Source organism: Plutella xylostella, chromosome Z (genome assembly GCF_932276165.1).
Source record: "Plutella xylostella chromosome Z, ilPluXylo3.1, whole genome shotgun sequence".
NCBI classification, from domain to species: Eukaryota; Metazoa; Arthropoda; class Insecta; order Lepidoptera; family Plutellidae; genus Plutella; species Plutella xylostella.
Genome location: NC_064012.1, coordinates 2,980,449 through 2,995,909, shown reverse-complemented (window position 1 = coordinate 2,995,909; position 15,461 = coordinate 2,980,449). Strand labels below are relative to the sequence as shown.

The 15,461-nt window shown below is 37.2% G+C and overlaps 1 protein-coding gene across 2 annotated transcripts in view; it reads right to left on the bottom strand.

Moving 5' to 3' along the window:
- The window catches only part of LOC105384888 (plexin domain-containing protein 2), a 35,844-nt gene that overhangs the window by 8,597 nt on the left and 11,786 nt on the right, over positions 1-15,461 (bottom strand). For both annotated transcript variants that reach the window (XM_048632434.1, XM_048632435.1), the window contains exons 3-7: positions 11,589-11,726; positions 5,472-5,551; positions 4,087-4,215; positions 2,453-2,645; positions 678-884 (exon numbers count right to left, since the gene is read on the bottom strand). In XM_048632434.1, the coding sequence (XP_048488391.1) occupies positions 678-884; positions 2,453-2,645; positions 4,087-4,215; positions 5,472-5,551; positions 11,589-11,726 (747 nt within the window). The remainder of the gene's footprint in view (positions 1-677; positions 885-2,452; positions 2,646-4,086; positions 4,216-5,471; positions 5,552-11,588; positions 11,727-15,461) is intronic.

The following is a 15,461-nucleotide window of genomic DNA, read 5'->3' as shown; positions in this document are numbered from 1 at the left end:
AACGGCCATGGCTACTCAAATTCATTCGTTTTCACCTTTAATCCCTCGGGGATTAAAGATCAAATATACTATGGCCGATTAGGGGTTAATACATATAGCATATTATTATATAATAGATGTAAGTGCTTTCCCCTGGCTCTTTTGAATATAACGTTTGCACATATGCAATCAAATGCCTTCCATTCCCATTTCATTATCATTTCCCACCACGCTGGTAGCAGTGACTAGTCAGTTCACACATCTAGATGTGCAGGTTTCCTCACTATGTTTTCCTTCACCGTAAGAGCATTGTGCCTACTTAAATTCCTGATATCATTGGTACATGCAAGAATTTGAACTCAGGGTGTCAACAGACAAGCTCTGTTGGTGCAACTGTAACGGATAAGATCTTAACCAATTGGCACCTTCATACTCACACAAACACCTATCGAGTTACAACACTGCAACATTAGTCCTAAAATCTAACATCTACACTCACGAGCAATGAAAATGTTCCACCTGCCATTGCCGTTTCATATAATTGGAACTTTTTCATAGCTTGTTTAGTTTTTTACACAGACATCTATTATACTAGATTCCCAAGTGCACACGTGGTTTTCATAGAAATCGTGCATTTGTGGCGTCTAGTACAATATACCTCTGTTGTTTTCATTATAATAAAGTGGAAAATCACTCACAGAACACAATCCGATCGGTCTGGTAAGCATCACTGATGCCCACCTTCACAGGGTGGACATACTCGTTGATGTCCCCGATCGGGATCGGGATGTCCTTGTATGCGAAGATGATGTCTCCGTTCTTATACAGGGTGACCGCAAACGTGAACTTGTGTGATTTGTCCTCTTGTAGTGCCACGTTCTCCCAGATTGCGGTGAACTGGTCGTCTGCAGAGAGATTGGATAGTGTTAATAATCTAATGTAGATTCTTCTTAGTGTGAGAAACAAAAGACACTACAGCCTATTTTTTTAACAAACGAGTACCGTAGTATATTTACTGTGTTGCTATAGGTCCACGAAATCAATATAAATCGTTGAACAAAAGAACAAAATCGTTAGCCCCGCCCCTAACAATGACCCATCTCACTCATACCCAGTACTAGAGATGAGAATAAGTGTTAAAACTGAATAATGGTTAATTGATAATGAATAATATAAAATATCATAATATATTAACAGTTAATATTAATGAATAATTGTTAACAGATAAAAACGCTGATTGGTTGTTTGTTATTTTTGTTGACTTCAAATAATTAAACTCAGAGGTTATAAGGTTATGAATGATGTTATACCTACTGGGTTTTTTGTTTGGTTAATCGCTGTATACGGAAATGTGCATTAATTTTAAATGCGTTTTCAAGTTTGTAGTGGTTCTTTTATAAGAAAGAGTCTTTTTACAGAAATTACTCGTAGCAAGTTTAACATCACTGGCACTTTTCTCGAAATGGGTTTATTTACAGTTTACTGCAATCACTTATCACTAATCCAAGTTTATTTGTACAGTTTATTACTCTAATTTAACTAACTTAATCATTACACTAACCCTACTTTATACCTACCTACAACTTCCGAAACCGAACTTAAGAAATATTGATTAATGCAATCTACTTTACTCGACGTCAAATATATTTAACAATAATACTTACGCGACGTGAAAATTATTTTACTTTCGACTTCCGTGTTTAAATTATCATTCAGTGAATTAGTGAAAATAAAGTTATGGTTGATGGTTGATTGTATATCGTTAACAGTAATCCAGCATTCAATGATAATTCGCATCTATTACTATACTCATAAATACCATAACCCTGTGCATTACATCACTTAAAAACGTTAATGGAGCATTCAACGATAATTCGCATCTATTACTATAGACATAAATACCATAACCCTGTGCATTACATTGCTTAAACGATAATGAATAACCGTGTCCTTGAATTTGGCCGCCTCGCGCCTTGGAGATCAATTTGTTCTCATCGAAAATCATAGAGGGCGTTGCAAGTCAAATACGGACGGTCGGTAAATTGAACTTTTTAAATTATCAATATCAATTTAATGAAATTATGTTAATGTAGTTAATTAATAAATATAATTAATGTAATAAATTAATGAATTAAACCATTAACGATCACCCCTACCCAGTACTCGCCTGTAATTTTTTTTTACTGTAGAGCGAGATTAGGGTTCGCCGGTTCGTGACAGAGGTGAAAGGATTAGTCAGTCAGTATAAATAAGAGCGGTTTTTACCAACGAGTACTATACGCCCGTGTGAAGTCCATGATAAATACTTCGGTACCGCGCTTAAAGTTTGTCAATAAATGTGCAAATTCCGTCATCGAGATGCTGCCGATAAAAAAAATTAAAAGTCGTGAACTATCTGTGCCAGGCGCAATATCAACAGCACTAGCACGGAGCAACAATCATCAGTTAAATTACAATAGTAAACAATACGAACCCAAACTAGACACTTTGACCACACTATCATCAGACTGCGTAGTGTCGAAGTTGGCCATCAGAGGCGCGATGTACTGGGTGGCCGCCAACCAATGGTGGACGTGCTCGCCGGTATAGATGAACCCTCCGGTGGCCACCGTGATGTTGTGAAGGGGGTGGCCGTAGAATGGGAACGGGAATTGCAGCTTCAACGCCTGGAAATTTGAGAAAATGTTTGTTTGTTATTATAGTTTACATGTCTTTCTTTGTTTATAATTATATCGATTTACTGTCTGAGTGAAATAAAGTTTTTATTTTTTTGTTGAGAGATGGTGAAGTGAAGAGAGTTAATGATTGATGATTTGCTGCTGTGTTCCAGGCGATGGTGAATTATGTTGATGAGCTAGTAAGTTTAATTTTACGTTATTCGTATAGATGATTTGCAGATACTTTTTCATGTGTGCCTCAAGCTGGGACATCTCACGTATGCAACCTCCGCGACAACCACGATAAATACGACCGTGGCAGCGGGGACAGGTTTTGCTTTATTCGTGCAGTTTACAATGTTTTTTTGCAGCAATTGTGGTGTACATGTTTGTGTATTCCATGTCAAATGATATTTATTTCAGGTGCGATGTTTTTACGGTATGGTAAATAAATTAAAACACTCACTCCGGCTTGTTTCTTATGGCGTATGCAGAGAGATCATTTGATTAATATTGTTGAACATAAAAAGATATAGGGTGGTAGACACGAGCACTGATTTAGTTCCAAAGTTATACCTACAATATGTTATAACAAATGCTGTAAGTATTCCTAAAATAAAACAAATATTTTTTATTCACGCAGATTATACTAATTCCACGTAATGACGGAGGTTCCTTAATAATATGTCATTTGAATTAAAAACCGACATTAATATATGTGTAATTTCTGGTGTTTTAATAATTATACATTCTGCTGGGGGTGTTTTCCATTGACAACTTAATAATAACGTTGTCGCTATTATCTTTTATTATTCACAGGATTTTTCAATTGCACGTTAGTAGCATCTAGGTAGCTAATATTTAATTTATCTTTGAAGAAATTTGTTGCAAAATGGTGGAATCGAAGAATGATAGAATTATTTCCACTGTGCCTTGTTCATATAAAATACATTGAAGCTATTCTGTTATTTTATTTAATCTATGTATTGTGTCTTTCTCCTGCACAGAGGTCATCTCAATGGGTCTTCCACTTATCCCTGTCGTGTCAACTGCCTCCGCATTCCAGTTCTTACAAAAGCCGTCCAGGTCATGGGTCTGCCTTTCTGGGTATCACTTCCGTTCGGCAGTCTTTAGGTGTACAAACATAACGTAATCGGATGGTCTCTTTTTCTTCTATCAACCAGTAGAACGCGAGCTCGCGACATAAGAAAAGAAAGGCGATCGTTCTCATTGCGCTTATATGTGCGGCGACCATTAGGCAGAGGATATCATCATCATCAGCCAATAATCATCCACTGCTGGACATAATCCTCTGTCAAGAAGCGCCACAACACTCGGTCCTTGGCCGTCCTCATCCAGCCAGTACCGGCTACCCGCCTAAGGTCTTCAGTCCAGCGGGCAGGAGGGCGTCCCACGCTGCGTTTAGAGGGTAGTAGAGTGACAACATTACCGTGGCTCTGCGGTGCGAGTCGCTCAAGATGGGGTGCACCTCGGCCCGCGCCGCCGTCAGGTTCGCCCAGTATTCGTCGAAGTAGGTGCGGTTCCCAATGAAAGTGCTGCTGTAGAAGCTGTGGTTCTCCTGCGAACAACAAGAAGCGTTTATTTAAGTACATCATCATCACGACCCATCACGTCCCCACTGCTGGGGCACGGGGAAAGAAGGAAGGGTTTTAGGCCTAGTCCACCACGCTGGCCTAGTGCGAGTTGGTTTTATTTATTTAAGTACATGAGTACACACAGTCAGTGGCGAAGGATCCGTACAAGAGGTTTCTCTTTTGTTTTGACTTATTTAATGTGAAGTCTAATATCAACTAGAAAATAATCTAGATGTGCAGAGGCGCGAGCATAGGATTCGATACTATTTTCGAATCTACACGAAGGGTCACTTTTACCAAACGCTAAACGTATTTAAATCAAATTTTAAATACATTTTGTACTAACTGACAGACGTAAGACAGGCTACTAAATACGTTTAGCGTTTGGTGAAATTCCACCTAACATATGGAAAAAACAAATGCCACTTTTGGAACTAACTTTGCCTTACATTTTGACAGTGACAGTTAACGATACGCAACGTTAACGGAGGATCGAAACTTGTGCTCACGACTCTGGTTTCCTCACGATGCTTTCCGTCACCGTAAGTGCACGTAATATAACTTTTGAAGTTCAATTCCTAAAATTGACAATAATTTGTTGGTAAATAAATAAATCCTGGGATTAGAACCCACGGATTTTCGAATGAGAGATAAGATCTTATCCACTGCGCCACCACTTCTCAAAATACTTTCTACTAATTCATCGATCCTCAGTACCTCTGATGTGTCATAAAACAACAACAAAGAGTAATTGCTTGCTAGCTTCACTTAGCTTTAAAATGTTTTCCCGTCCCTAAGAATTTCCATATTTATTGCCAATTTAAACCATCCATGGTTATTCATAAATAATATAAAAAGCACAAGTGAAGATTAGAAGTCGGGATCTTGCATTAATATGACTATACAGCTTCCCTATAAACTTACAGATTATTCACATTTATTGAGGATGCCAACTTTCAGAAATACTCCTAAACGACAATAAATACCCAATTAATTGTAGTCGTTTCTTTCAAGCGCTGTTGCGTATTTATCTGACGCAGGTACATACCAAGATGGAGAGTTTCAAACCGATTTGTTTACGAAGATTATTATAATTACCACCTGAAATAACTAACGCTCTTGAATATTCATGAACTTCATAACAGTTGATTAACTAATATTTAAATCATGGACGTATGTTAAATTTTCTTATATTTACCAACGTAAATGATTAAGTTTTAAATTGTTTTGAAAAACTTACATATTGCAGGTCCGTGAGGTTGTGCTGAGCGAGTACTTGTTGGATCTGCTCCGGGGTTTCTTTGAATATTTCCGTAATGTCTGAAACAAACACAAGATTGATCATTAACAATATAAATATACTGTTTATGTATAGTAAAAATTACTGAACATGAGTGAACTAACAAGAGCGATGTTATACATTGTACTTAAATTCATAAAACTCATTGGTACATGTCAGCGCCGGGATTCGAACCCGCATATCTGGCGTGAGAAGCTGGCGTTTATCCGACTAAGCTACCTCGGATGTATTGTTAAAATTGCTAAACAAAAATAAACTAACACTCAAGCTTTCGTTCATACTGCTTTTATGTAAAATGTAGGACATGTAAGGAAGTAGATGAGACGGTTGAACATATTCTGTTAGCTTGTCCACCTACTACAGAAACAAGATTATCTATTCTTGGACCAACATAGCGCCTATCTCAGCTATTGCAACACCTAGGCTTGCTACTCCAGTTTACTCGGGAGCTAGGCTGGCTGAGCTGAAATCAAGGGGATATGTATGTACAAAGGTTCCACTCTAGAGAGCCACGTACAGGAACTTCATCCCCTATCAGAATAGAATAGAATGTAAAATGTTCACTTGTTACGGTTGCCAAGTTAGCGCTGTCAGCCTGTAACTACCTATGACGAAGATCAAAGTTTAAATACTCGTATGCACTGTGTTACATGAGACATGAGACAATTATTCATTACGATGTGATGAAACATATAAAGTGGGACAACGTCTTATTGATAACTAGTGATCGGGACTTATAAAGCCGTTATAATATGAAAACGTTTATAGTAAATTAGGTTTATAATGCGTGTTTGACATGAATTATATTTATCATTTTCGAATTGGAGTTAAAAAACTATTGCGATAGTTACATTCAATATATATACTAATAATTAAACATATATTTTTATCAATGGTCGGTACCATTCAGGTGATAAGTCTGTGCTATTTAAAGTACTTTTCAGATACTATAGTTTAATAATTAGGTATTTCTAGAGGTCACTTTACTTATTGCGTTTTTTTAGTTGGTTATCAAGAATAATATTCTTGAGTTTATTGTTTTATTTTATTTCGGGTCCAATTCGCACTTGTCGGATCGTTTTTTTTACAATAATAGGTATAACACACACAGCCATCCGACCCCAAGCTAGGCAGCGCCTGTAATATGGGTATCGGTCAGCTGATATATCTACACAGATAAATAGTCTTATACAATTAACACCCAAGACCCGAGTACAAATATGTCTTTTAAACAAATATCTGCCCCGGACTGGAATCGAACCCGGGACCTTCGGCATAGCTGTCAGGGTCTCTAACCACTACACCAGTCAGTCATCAGGTAGGATACATTGGTGAATCATACGTAAATAATTTTATTTCATCATTTACAAACGAGTGATGCGCTCATCTCTGCAGGTATATTTACAACAACTATAACATATGATTGCACTAGTTGACTTAATAACACAAACAAGTATTGTTTGCAAATTGATAAAATAAACGAGAAAGCGTCGGCTACCTGCCTCACCTTTATACACTTGCGAGCAATGAAAAAGTAAAATTACACCCTGTATATAAATTTAAACCTCACCATTAAGGCCCCGTACAGGGTGACGTGCCGCGCCAATTTTGGGTTTTCAATGCTCTTCACACAGCACACGCAGTGACACGCACACATGTAAGTTTGCACAGTGGGTCGATAAACTTTTACTCGCCAACTTTATTGACAATTATGTTCAAGTACATTTTGGGTGATTTTAGGGTAAGTAGGTAAGTAAGTATAATTCTTACTTACACTGGTAGGCACCAGGAAAGAGTAGAAATTAATAGGGGTGCCACTTTACTCTATACTCGGAACCCGATTAGCTTTCTCAAACAAATGTGGTATTTACTTGTAGAAAGGTAACTACAAGTATTAAAGTGTAGATAATAAGTTTCGGGCATCCTCCAGCCAACTGAACCCCGACGACAAAGCAAAGTAAATACATAGTGTCGCAAAAGGGCTATACTAAGCCAAAAGGGGATGACTCAAGGAGTCATTCTGAACAACTTTTGTTCTAAGAGATTTGCAAATTCGCGAAAAAAAAAATTCATTTTCCATGGTAAAAAGTCACATGTCCAACAAAGTTTCTAAAAAAATTCAAAATACAAAATATTTTATTTCGTAAACTTACATACTAGTTACAATAGTTGATGGGGTATCCTTTTAAGTATAAAGTACCTGTGCCAGGATACCCCGCTCTTCCATATACTAAGTACATTTTAAACAGTTTCTATGAAAAAGGTTTTTTTTTTGTTAATTTCCAAAACTCGTAGAGCAAAAGTTCAGAATGACCCCCTGTCTTACTCCTTTTTACCCGACTGCCGAAGGAGGAGGGTAATGTTTTTTGATTGTATGTATGTATGTTTGTCTGTTTCTTTGTTCCCTCCTGTAGCCTAAACGGCTTGATAGATTTTGATGTATGAGGTATTGTTAGAAGCGTATTGATGGCGCGATGGTTATAGGCTATGTGATGTTCCATTAAAATGTACATAGCGCCCTCTAGAGGACATAACGTGATGATCGAAAAAATAATAATTGAACTTTGCCGTGTAACGTATCAAATGAAAGGGCTTGATTTTCACATTACAAAAATATGCATTTTGAAGGTATTTAAAAAGCAACACCAAAATTATTGAAATTAAAAATGATCATGAACTACTGACGTAAAATTTCATAAAATAAAAACAACTAAAAAGTTACAAATAAAAAAATACAATTATAAACAAACGAAAAACCCGACTGTACGCTAAAAACATGAAAACAAGTCCCAATTTTAATGGAAAGTATCGCAGGCGGGGACCAACTTGACCGCCACTCAAGGCCGTTTTCTAAGTAACCTACGATACTTTCCATTAACGTTGGGACTTGTTTTCATCTTTTTAGCGTGCAGTCGGGTTTTTTGTTTGTTTATAATTTGTTTAGTACTATATACCGCTTTTTCAATACCTGTAAGTACATTTTTTGGTAGCAGCATAATATTTTTACTTAATTTTAGGGTTTCGAACGTCAAAAGAAAAAAAGCAACCGTTATAGGATCTCTTTGTTGTCCGTCTGTCTGACTGACTGTCTGTCACCGCCCTTTTTCTCAGAAACGGGTAAAGATATCAAGCTGATATTTCGCATAGATGGGGTGTACCCCAAAAAAAATATTATGGTACTCCCTGTCCCACACAAGTAAATTGGGGCTGATATTTTTTCCAGTTATTTTGATGTGTATCCTTTTTTTTCTTTGTTGTATTGTATAAGTATATGTTTCTTTTCTTTAAATCTGTATTTTTTTGGTTGTTGCTGTCTATGTGTCGAATAAATGTATCTTTATCTTCAAATCACGCCATTTATCGTTTGTTTTTTTGTGGCTACTGTCTATAGAAGAAATTCCGTCATTGACAATTTTACGTTACGAATTTATTTTTATTTTTACATTTTCGTGGAGAACCAACAGCATTTTGTTAAAATAAATAAAATAATAAAAAATATAAATAATTATTACTTATGAACACATAACAACTTGATGCCATTAACAGAATGAACTTAGTAAACCCAGTAAACCTAACACATCCAGAGGAAAAATAAAATCTCTTTCTCTCTCTCTGAAAAACATACTTAATAGCCCAAACTCGATGCTTTTAGCTATTAAATCTTTGAAATAAAATTCAGTCACCTCCGTGTTACTGCCCTCATCAGATCCTCACGAGACCATGCCTCAACCAGCACCATGAGACTGTGTTTTTGAATCCTAACCTAATCTTCCTACGTATTGTCATCACTTAGATCCATTCACTATATTCCTGCTCCTCATCCCAGGGCCGTGGGGACCGGAGGCACGTCAGCTTTTTAAAGACATCAGCAGCAGACTAATAGAAGTCTCAAGGGACCCTAGGGCTGGCACTTACCTATCACAAAGGCTAAGCATCGCTATATAGCGGGGTAACGCGGCCAGCGTCTTGGGTACCCTACCCGACAGTGGCAGCGATCTGGCCAGCATCTTCTTTTTAGTTTAATTTTAATTTTATATTAGTTAGTTTTAGTTAGGCATTAATAATTATAATTTAATCAAGAAGTACCATGGACTTAAGTAATAAAAAACATTATCATTTAATTTATTGAATATAGTATAAGAATTATGCTTCCTCAATTTCAAATCAAATTATGTTGGTGTCATAAAAGTTGAAAAAGTGCAATGACAACCAATGTGCAGTGATTTTGTGTCTGTACACAATTAGATCGCGAGCTGTCAGTGCCGCCTAAACCGACGTGACCCTTCTTTGGAGGCCACCGGCCGACTGAGTCAAACGTCGCTTGTGTTTATGATTTTATAACACAGAAAGCCGCCATAGATATTTGTATGAAGATTTGAGGGAAAAAAATTGCTCAAGTTTGGGATTAATTTACACAAAATAGGTGTGTGTTTATTAAAAAACAAGGTATTTAGCGCCTAGTCCAAGCATTTATCTTTATAATTTGATAAGAATCATATGAAAATTCTTGATAATTACGACACAGTTGTTACAATACGGGAGTGTGATTTACTGGTTTTTCGTAATTAATTTACAGTTATCCATAAGCATTTACTTAAATTCGAATGATTCAGCACCTAGCTAGACTCTTCGGCTACCTGTGTGATTTTTTTCAAGGCTGTAGAGCATCATTTACTACATAATTCTATGACAATGCCAACCCTCGATTGCCTATTGCCGACCCTTAACAGAGATCTAATTCTAGGCTGCATTGTACTTGTGTCCTTGACTTCTCATTATAATCTGTGTAATCAGCTCGTACTAGTTGCATGCTAAAGGTCGGTCAAAAGAGAGTTGAGGTTTCGTGTTTTTCAAATTAAGAATGATTTACCTACTACATATTCAAGATTGCCTTTATTATACAACTACTGAATGTGTGAATATCTATCATTATTCATATACACTGTAATAGACTCATTCTGATCCCTTTCATCATGACAACTCATCATATCCCCACTGCTGGGGCATAGGTTTCCTTCCAATAAAGGAAGAGTTCTAGTCCTAGTCCACCATGCTGGCCTAGTGCGGGTTGCTGGCCCCCAACATAAGCTTAGGTCCTTTGGTTAGTATATGAAATGTATGTACCTATCATTAGCCAAAGTATAAATTAAATGATACTGTCCCAGACATCTTTTTAGTTATTTATGGAAGAAAAGAAACCCTCCGGCGACTGGTAACTATGGTGATATTCGCTGAATTAATTAACGAATAAAATTCAATTTCAAAGCATTTACCTTCAAACAACCTGGATAAAAGCTACAAAAATAGCAATGGAAATCTTTCTAATTAATTCTCGTCTAGCCAAATCACCATGGTTACTCGCCAGAGGCCAAGTCTGGGATGGAAAACATCGTGGGCGTAAAATAAACACTTTACAGGGAAAATTTTAATAAGATTTGCTAGACAAGTCGTTCGTATATATACCTATAAGTAAAAAGTCCTTTAGCTGTAATTCTAAGAACCAGTTATGAACAATGATATTCTTATTATAACTGGTTCTTAAGATATATACATATTTTCATTTCTCATGTTTGCTAGTTGATGTGCATAGCATGTAAGAGTTGGCCCAACTTTGCATTATTTTCAGTTAGCGTCTGACGCTAAATCCAATCCTTCACCACGGTGACAAAACGTGCATAGCTTCACCATTTGCGCTGAAGTATGGTACGGGTGACGTCTCTATAGGAACCTTTTACTATCGATCAAGTTATTACAGCTCATTTATTCTATAATTCCTCCATATACCTGTAGTTCTTAGATTAGATTGGATTAGATTCTACGCCACCACTGAAGTCTTACGGAAAAGTCGGGAACAAATCCACATATCATACTATCTGACAGTTTAGTTTTGTGAGTGCAGCCAACATTGAGTAACAATCGAGTCCGCGTAGTTCTATGGCGGCCAAATAGTAAATATTGATTACAGTGCCGAGGCTATCGGACTTCAGTGGTGGCGCGAAGCCTAGTGTTGATCGCCGACTAGCTAAGAAGAACAATGATTATGAGCACGATACTTACTGTCATCGGTGCCATCAGTGAGCGGGTCGCTGACCTTTGGCTCATTGACTGACTTGGTGGCGTTCTCCCAGCGGACACCGGTGCCGTTGGCGCCGAGCATGGGCACCCTGACAGTCGCCGGCGCGGTGGTAGCTGAAGCTGAAACACAGAGCAGTAGTGGTAATGGCTTTGTGTTGGTGGTAAGCCCCTGAGTTAGAGCGAGAGCTGTGGCATGAGATAATCTTGATTATGATCATTAAGAAAAGACAATGACAGAAAAAAAATGTTTTTTTTTTTTTATGAAGATAGACTTAATGCTGGGTTCACATTCCTATAATGTGCCAGACTCAGCTCGTATCACGATCGCTAGTTTGTGGCAATATGGTCGTGAAAACTAGCGATTATGATGCAAGGTTCCGATACGGAGATCTGATAGCAGGAAATGATACAAATGTCGACCCAGCTTAACAGGTTTTTCATTATCAATAGGTGGGTAAATGACCGCAACGCATCGCCCTGGCTGAACGCCAAATTTAAATTCCAAACGTATACCTACAATCCTACACACAAATTGCAGACACTGTTTTCGCTAAAGTTAAAGAGACAAATATTTTTTTCTTACAATCGATAAATATATAAACATCATGTATGCCTGCGAACACAGACAAAACTTATCGATAGAACTTTATTATAAGTACACATAAAACGAGATAGGTAGCTATTTCTTATCTTTTAGATCTTAAGCTGTGCGTCGTAAGAGTCACAATTTTATTATATTATATACAACAGGAGAATGTGTAGTACTCTATTGTTCAGAGGCGAGAATGGTCATGGTCATTACATGTCATATATCATAGCTCATTAATAGCAAATTGCAAGTTTTAACTGCTTATAATTTGTCTCCTCTGCACTAAATTATACTTCAGAAGGGCTAGTACGGCGCGCATTTAAGATGTGACAAGAGTTTTGCATCGCGCTCACTCACATCGCGCAGCCTCAAGAGCGAGCGCGACGGAGAACTTTTGTCACCTGGTGATAATTCTTTTTGTAGTAGGTCACTCCGCGTAGGTACATCAATATCAGTTAAGTTTATTAGTTAGTCGATTATTATACATTTACATTTATCTCGAAATGCAGCCATATATAAAAGGATAATGAATGTACCTATATATCTTTATTATGTATTATTTCATAGCTGATCACGTAATCACTCTCTATTCTTGATTTTATAATGCATCCGATACTGAAAAACGATTAAAGTTAATAATCGACAGCTTCTTCAATAGTTTAACTACTTACTGATTTGCTCAACAGTATCTTGGCTGATAATAAATAACCTAAACTTGCATATAATTTTATTCGTCTGAATTCTGTTTTATATGTACTTTACTTATAAATATAAATATAGTTTTTATTAGATTAGCAAATTACAAACTGGTAGCTAAGCATGAAACCTGTTTGTATGTAATTAATACATGCATGATTCAGGTTTGAATTTGATGAAGCAAATCGGGTTATCTGCCGGCCGCACCAGGATCAGATCATAATACACTCGCGAGCAATGAAAAAGTTCCAGTGTCATTTAAACGGAAAAGGGTGTTTACATAGAGAATCGGGTTCCCTGTATCTACCTGTACCGGTAACCTGGTTATGCGAAACTGTTACTCACGGGGCATTTCCCGAATTTTTAAATCTCGCATGAGCGCTTTCGCATAATCAGGTTACCGGTACAGGTAGATACAGGGAACCCGATTCTCTATGTAAGCACCCAAAGGCTAGCTTATAAAACTTGCAAAAGTTTCCCGATGTTTGTCACACACACGCTTCGGTATACTTGCACAAGTCTTCAGTTCCGATTGCGTTCAACTATATTTATTTATTTATTTATTTAATACTTTATATATACCGGTACGTGTGACAACAACATTCGCATGCGCAACTTATGTAAGAAATCATCATCATCATCAGCCTATAGTAGTCCACTGCTGGACGTAGGCCTCTCCCAAACCACGCCACTGGATGCGATCTTTAGCAAGTCGTCACCCCATCTAGCCGGAGGGCGTCCCACACTACGTTGGCCTAGTCGCGGCCTCCACTCCAGAACACGTTTACCCCATCGGTCATGTAAGAAATGTATGGATCGTTTTCGAGCCAGAATGTTGGGTGGTGAGCTTGGAGTGGCCTTTTCCACTTGTAACAGATGATGATGAGGGGATTTCTGGTATGCAGCCAGTGGAAATATTCTACAGTCGCAAAAGAAAAACATCACGCAATATAATTAACAAACGCATTGCCATTTGTATGTCTATCTACATAAAAAATATACCTATATTTTTTTGATTTTACAGCTGTATTTAATAAACTTTTAAAAATGAGGGCATTCGTAGTATTAGGTACGTACATATACATATATGTATATGTAAGATACCGATTACGAAATACACTAGATAATAACTTTAGCTTTTGAGCCATGTTAAGGGTGCCAAATTAAATACCGTCAACCTCATGAATATCTTGAATATCATGATACTATGTTTTATGTATTCTTATTACACTGCCTTGACTACATTTTATCTGCAACGTATAGACGCACAATGTACCTAACAAGCTAAAGGGATTTACTACACCTATTTGTTTTTGATAAGTATTCTGTATAAATATTCTAAGTCATAATTCTTGTCTATAATTTCGAGATCTAAATCCCAGTGTTGTTTATTCATTCGTTATTAGTAAACATGAAATCGCACGCACGAGAATGGAAATTCATGCATTTAATAAAATAATAATGCAATATTTACTGTTTATACACTGAGAGTGGCGCAATGAATAGATACAATAAGGTATTATATTCTATTCAACTCACGTGATGCTACAGACAGTAGAATAGGCACCAATTTTACGGTTTTAACTCTAAACATTATATCTTAACAATCATGATCATCATAAGCATAGCCTAAACATTGTTATATGACTGCACTTAGCTAAGAAACGTTTAAGGGAACATACAGGCTGGCTACTGAAAAATATATGCTAAGCTATTATGTATGACCAGCCAAGTACATCAATACAGTATGCAAGTTACGTAGGACGCCTTACCAGCAGTGTGATTAAATAATGTCGTTGAAGACTAGCACAGAAAGTCAAGGTGAAAACGTGCGACATAACTGGGCGTTAAAAACGTAATATTAGTCACGTAGATTCCTTATTCTAATCTTAGCAGGCCATGATCGACCTTTTGTTAATGACTGGTAGCCAAGGAACATAACATAAAGGAGTCTACACACCAAACCCGCCGACCCGCCGACACAGCCCGGCGGCTTGGTGTCGGCGACGTAACGTAACTAACGACAACGTAGTATGTACGTAGCCTATGGGCAGTGGGAACAATGAATATAATAATAATAATATATAGTTTAAGGTGACTGCATTTTAATAATTTTTGAAACGATCATAAAGTACGAACTAACAAGTACATCATTGTCATACTTAGGGCCTGTTTCACAATAACTGGTTAGTGACATACATGCTGTCACTGCTAAATACATAATTACAGAGAGTGACAGCATGTATTTTATCTCACAGGTAGACACCAACCAGACATTGTGAAACAGGGCCTTAGACTAAAAATGAGGACGATCGTTAAGATTACAAAAGTAGGATACAAATAGGACAAAACTCGGGAATTTAGATATACGTAAGTTAAAGAGCAATGTAATCTTTAACGCGGGCAAAGGTAAACAATATTATTTTAGTGAAGTCATTAAGATAACTTTAATTGTAAATAAATTATCAAAACACAATCAGAAGCCTACCACCGAAGTAACTTCTCACTATTTTCGTATTATCTAGGCTACTAGAGGCAGGGGGGTCACTCTTGCGTAATTTAGTGAGTTG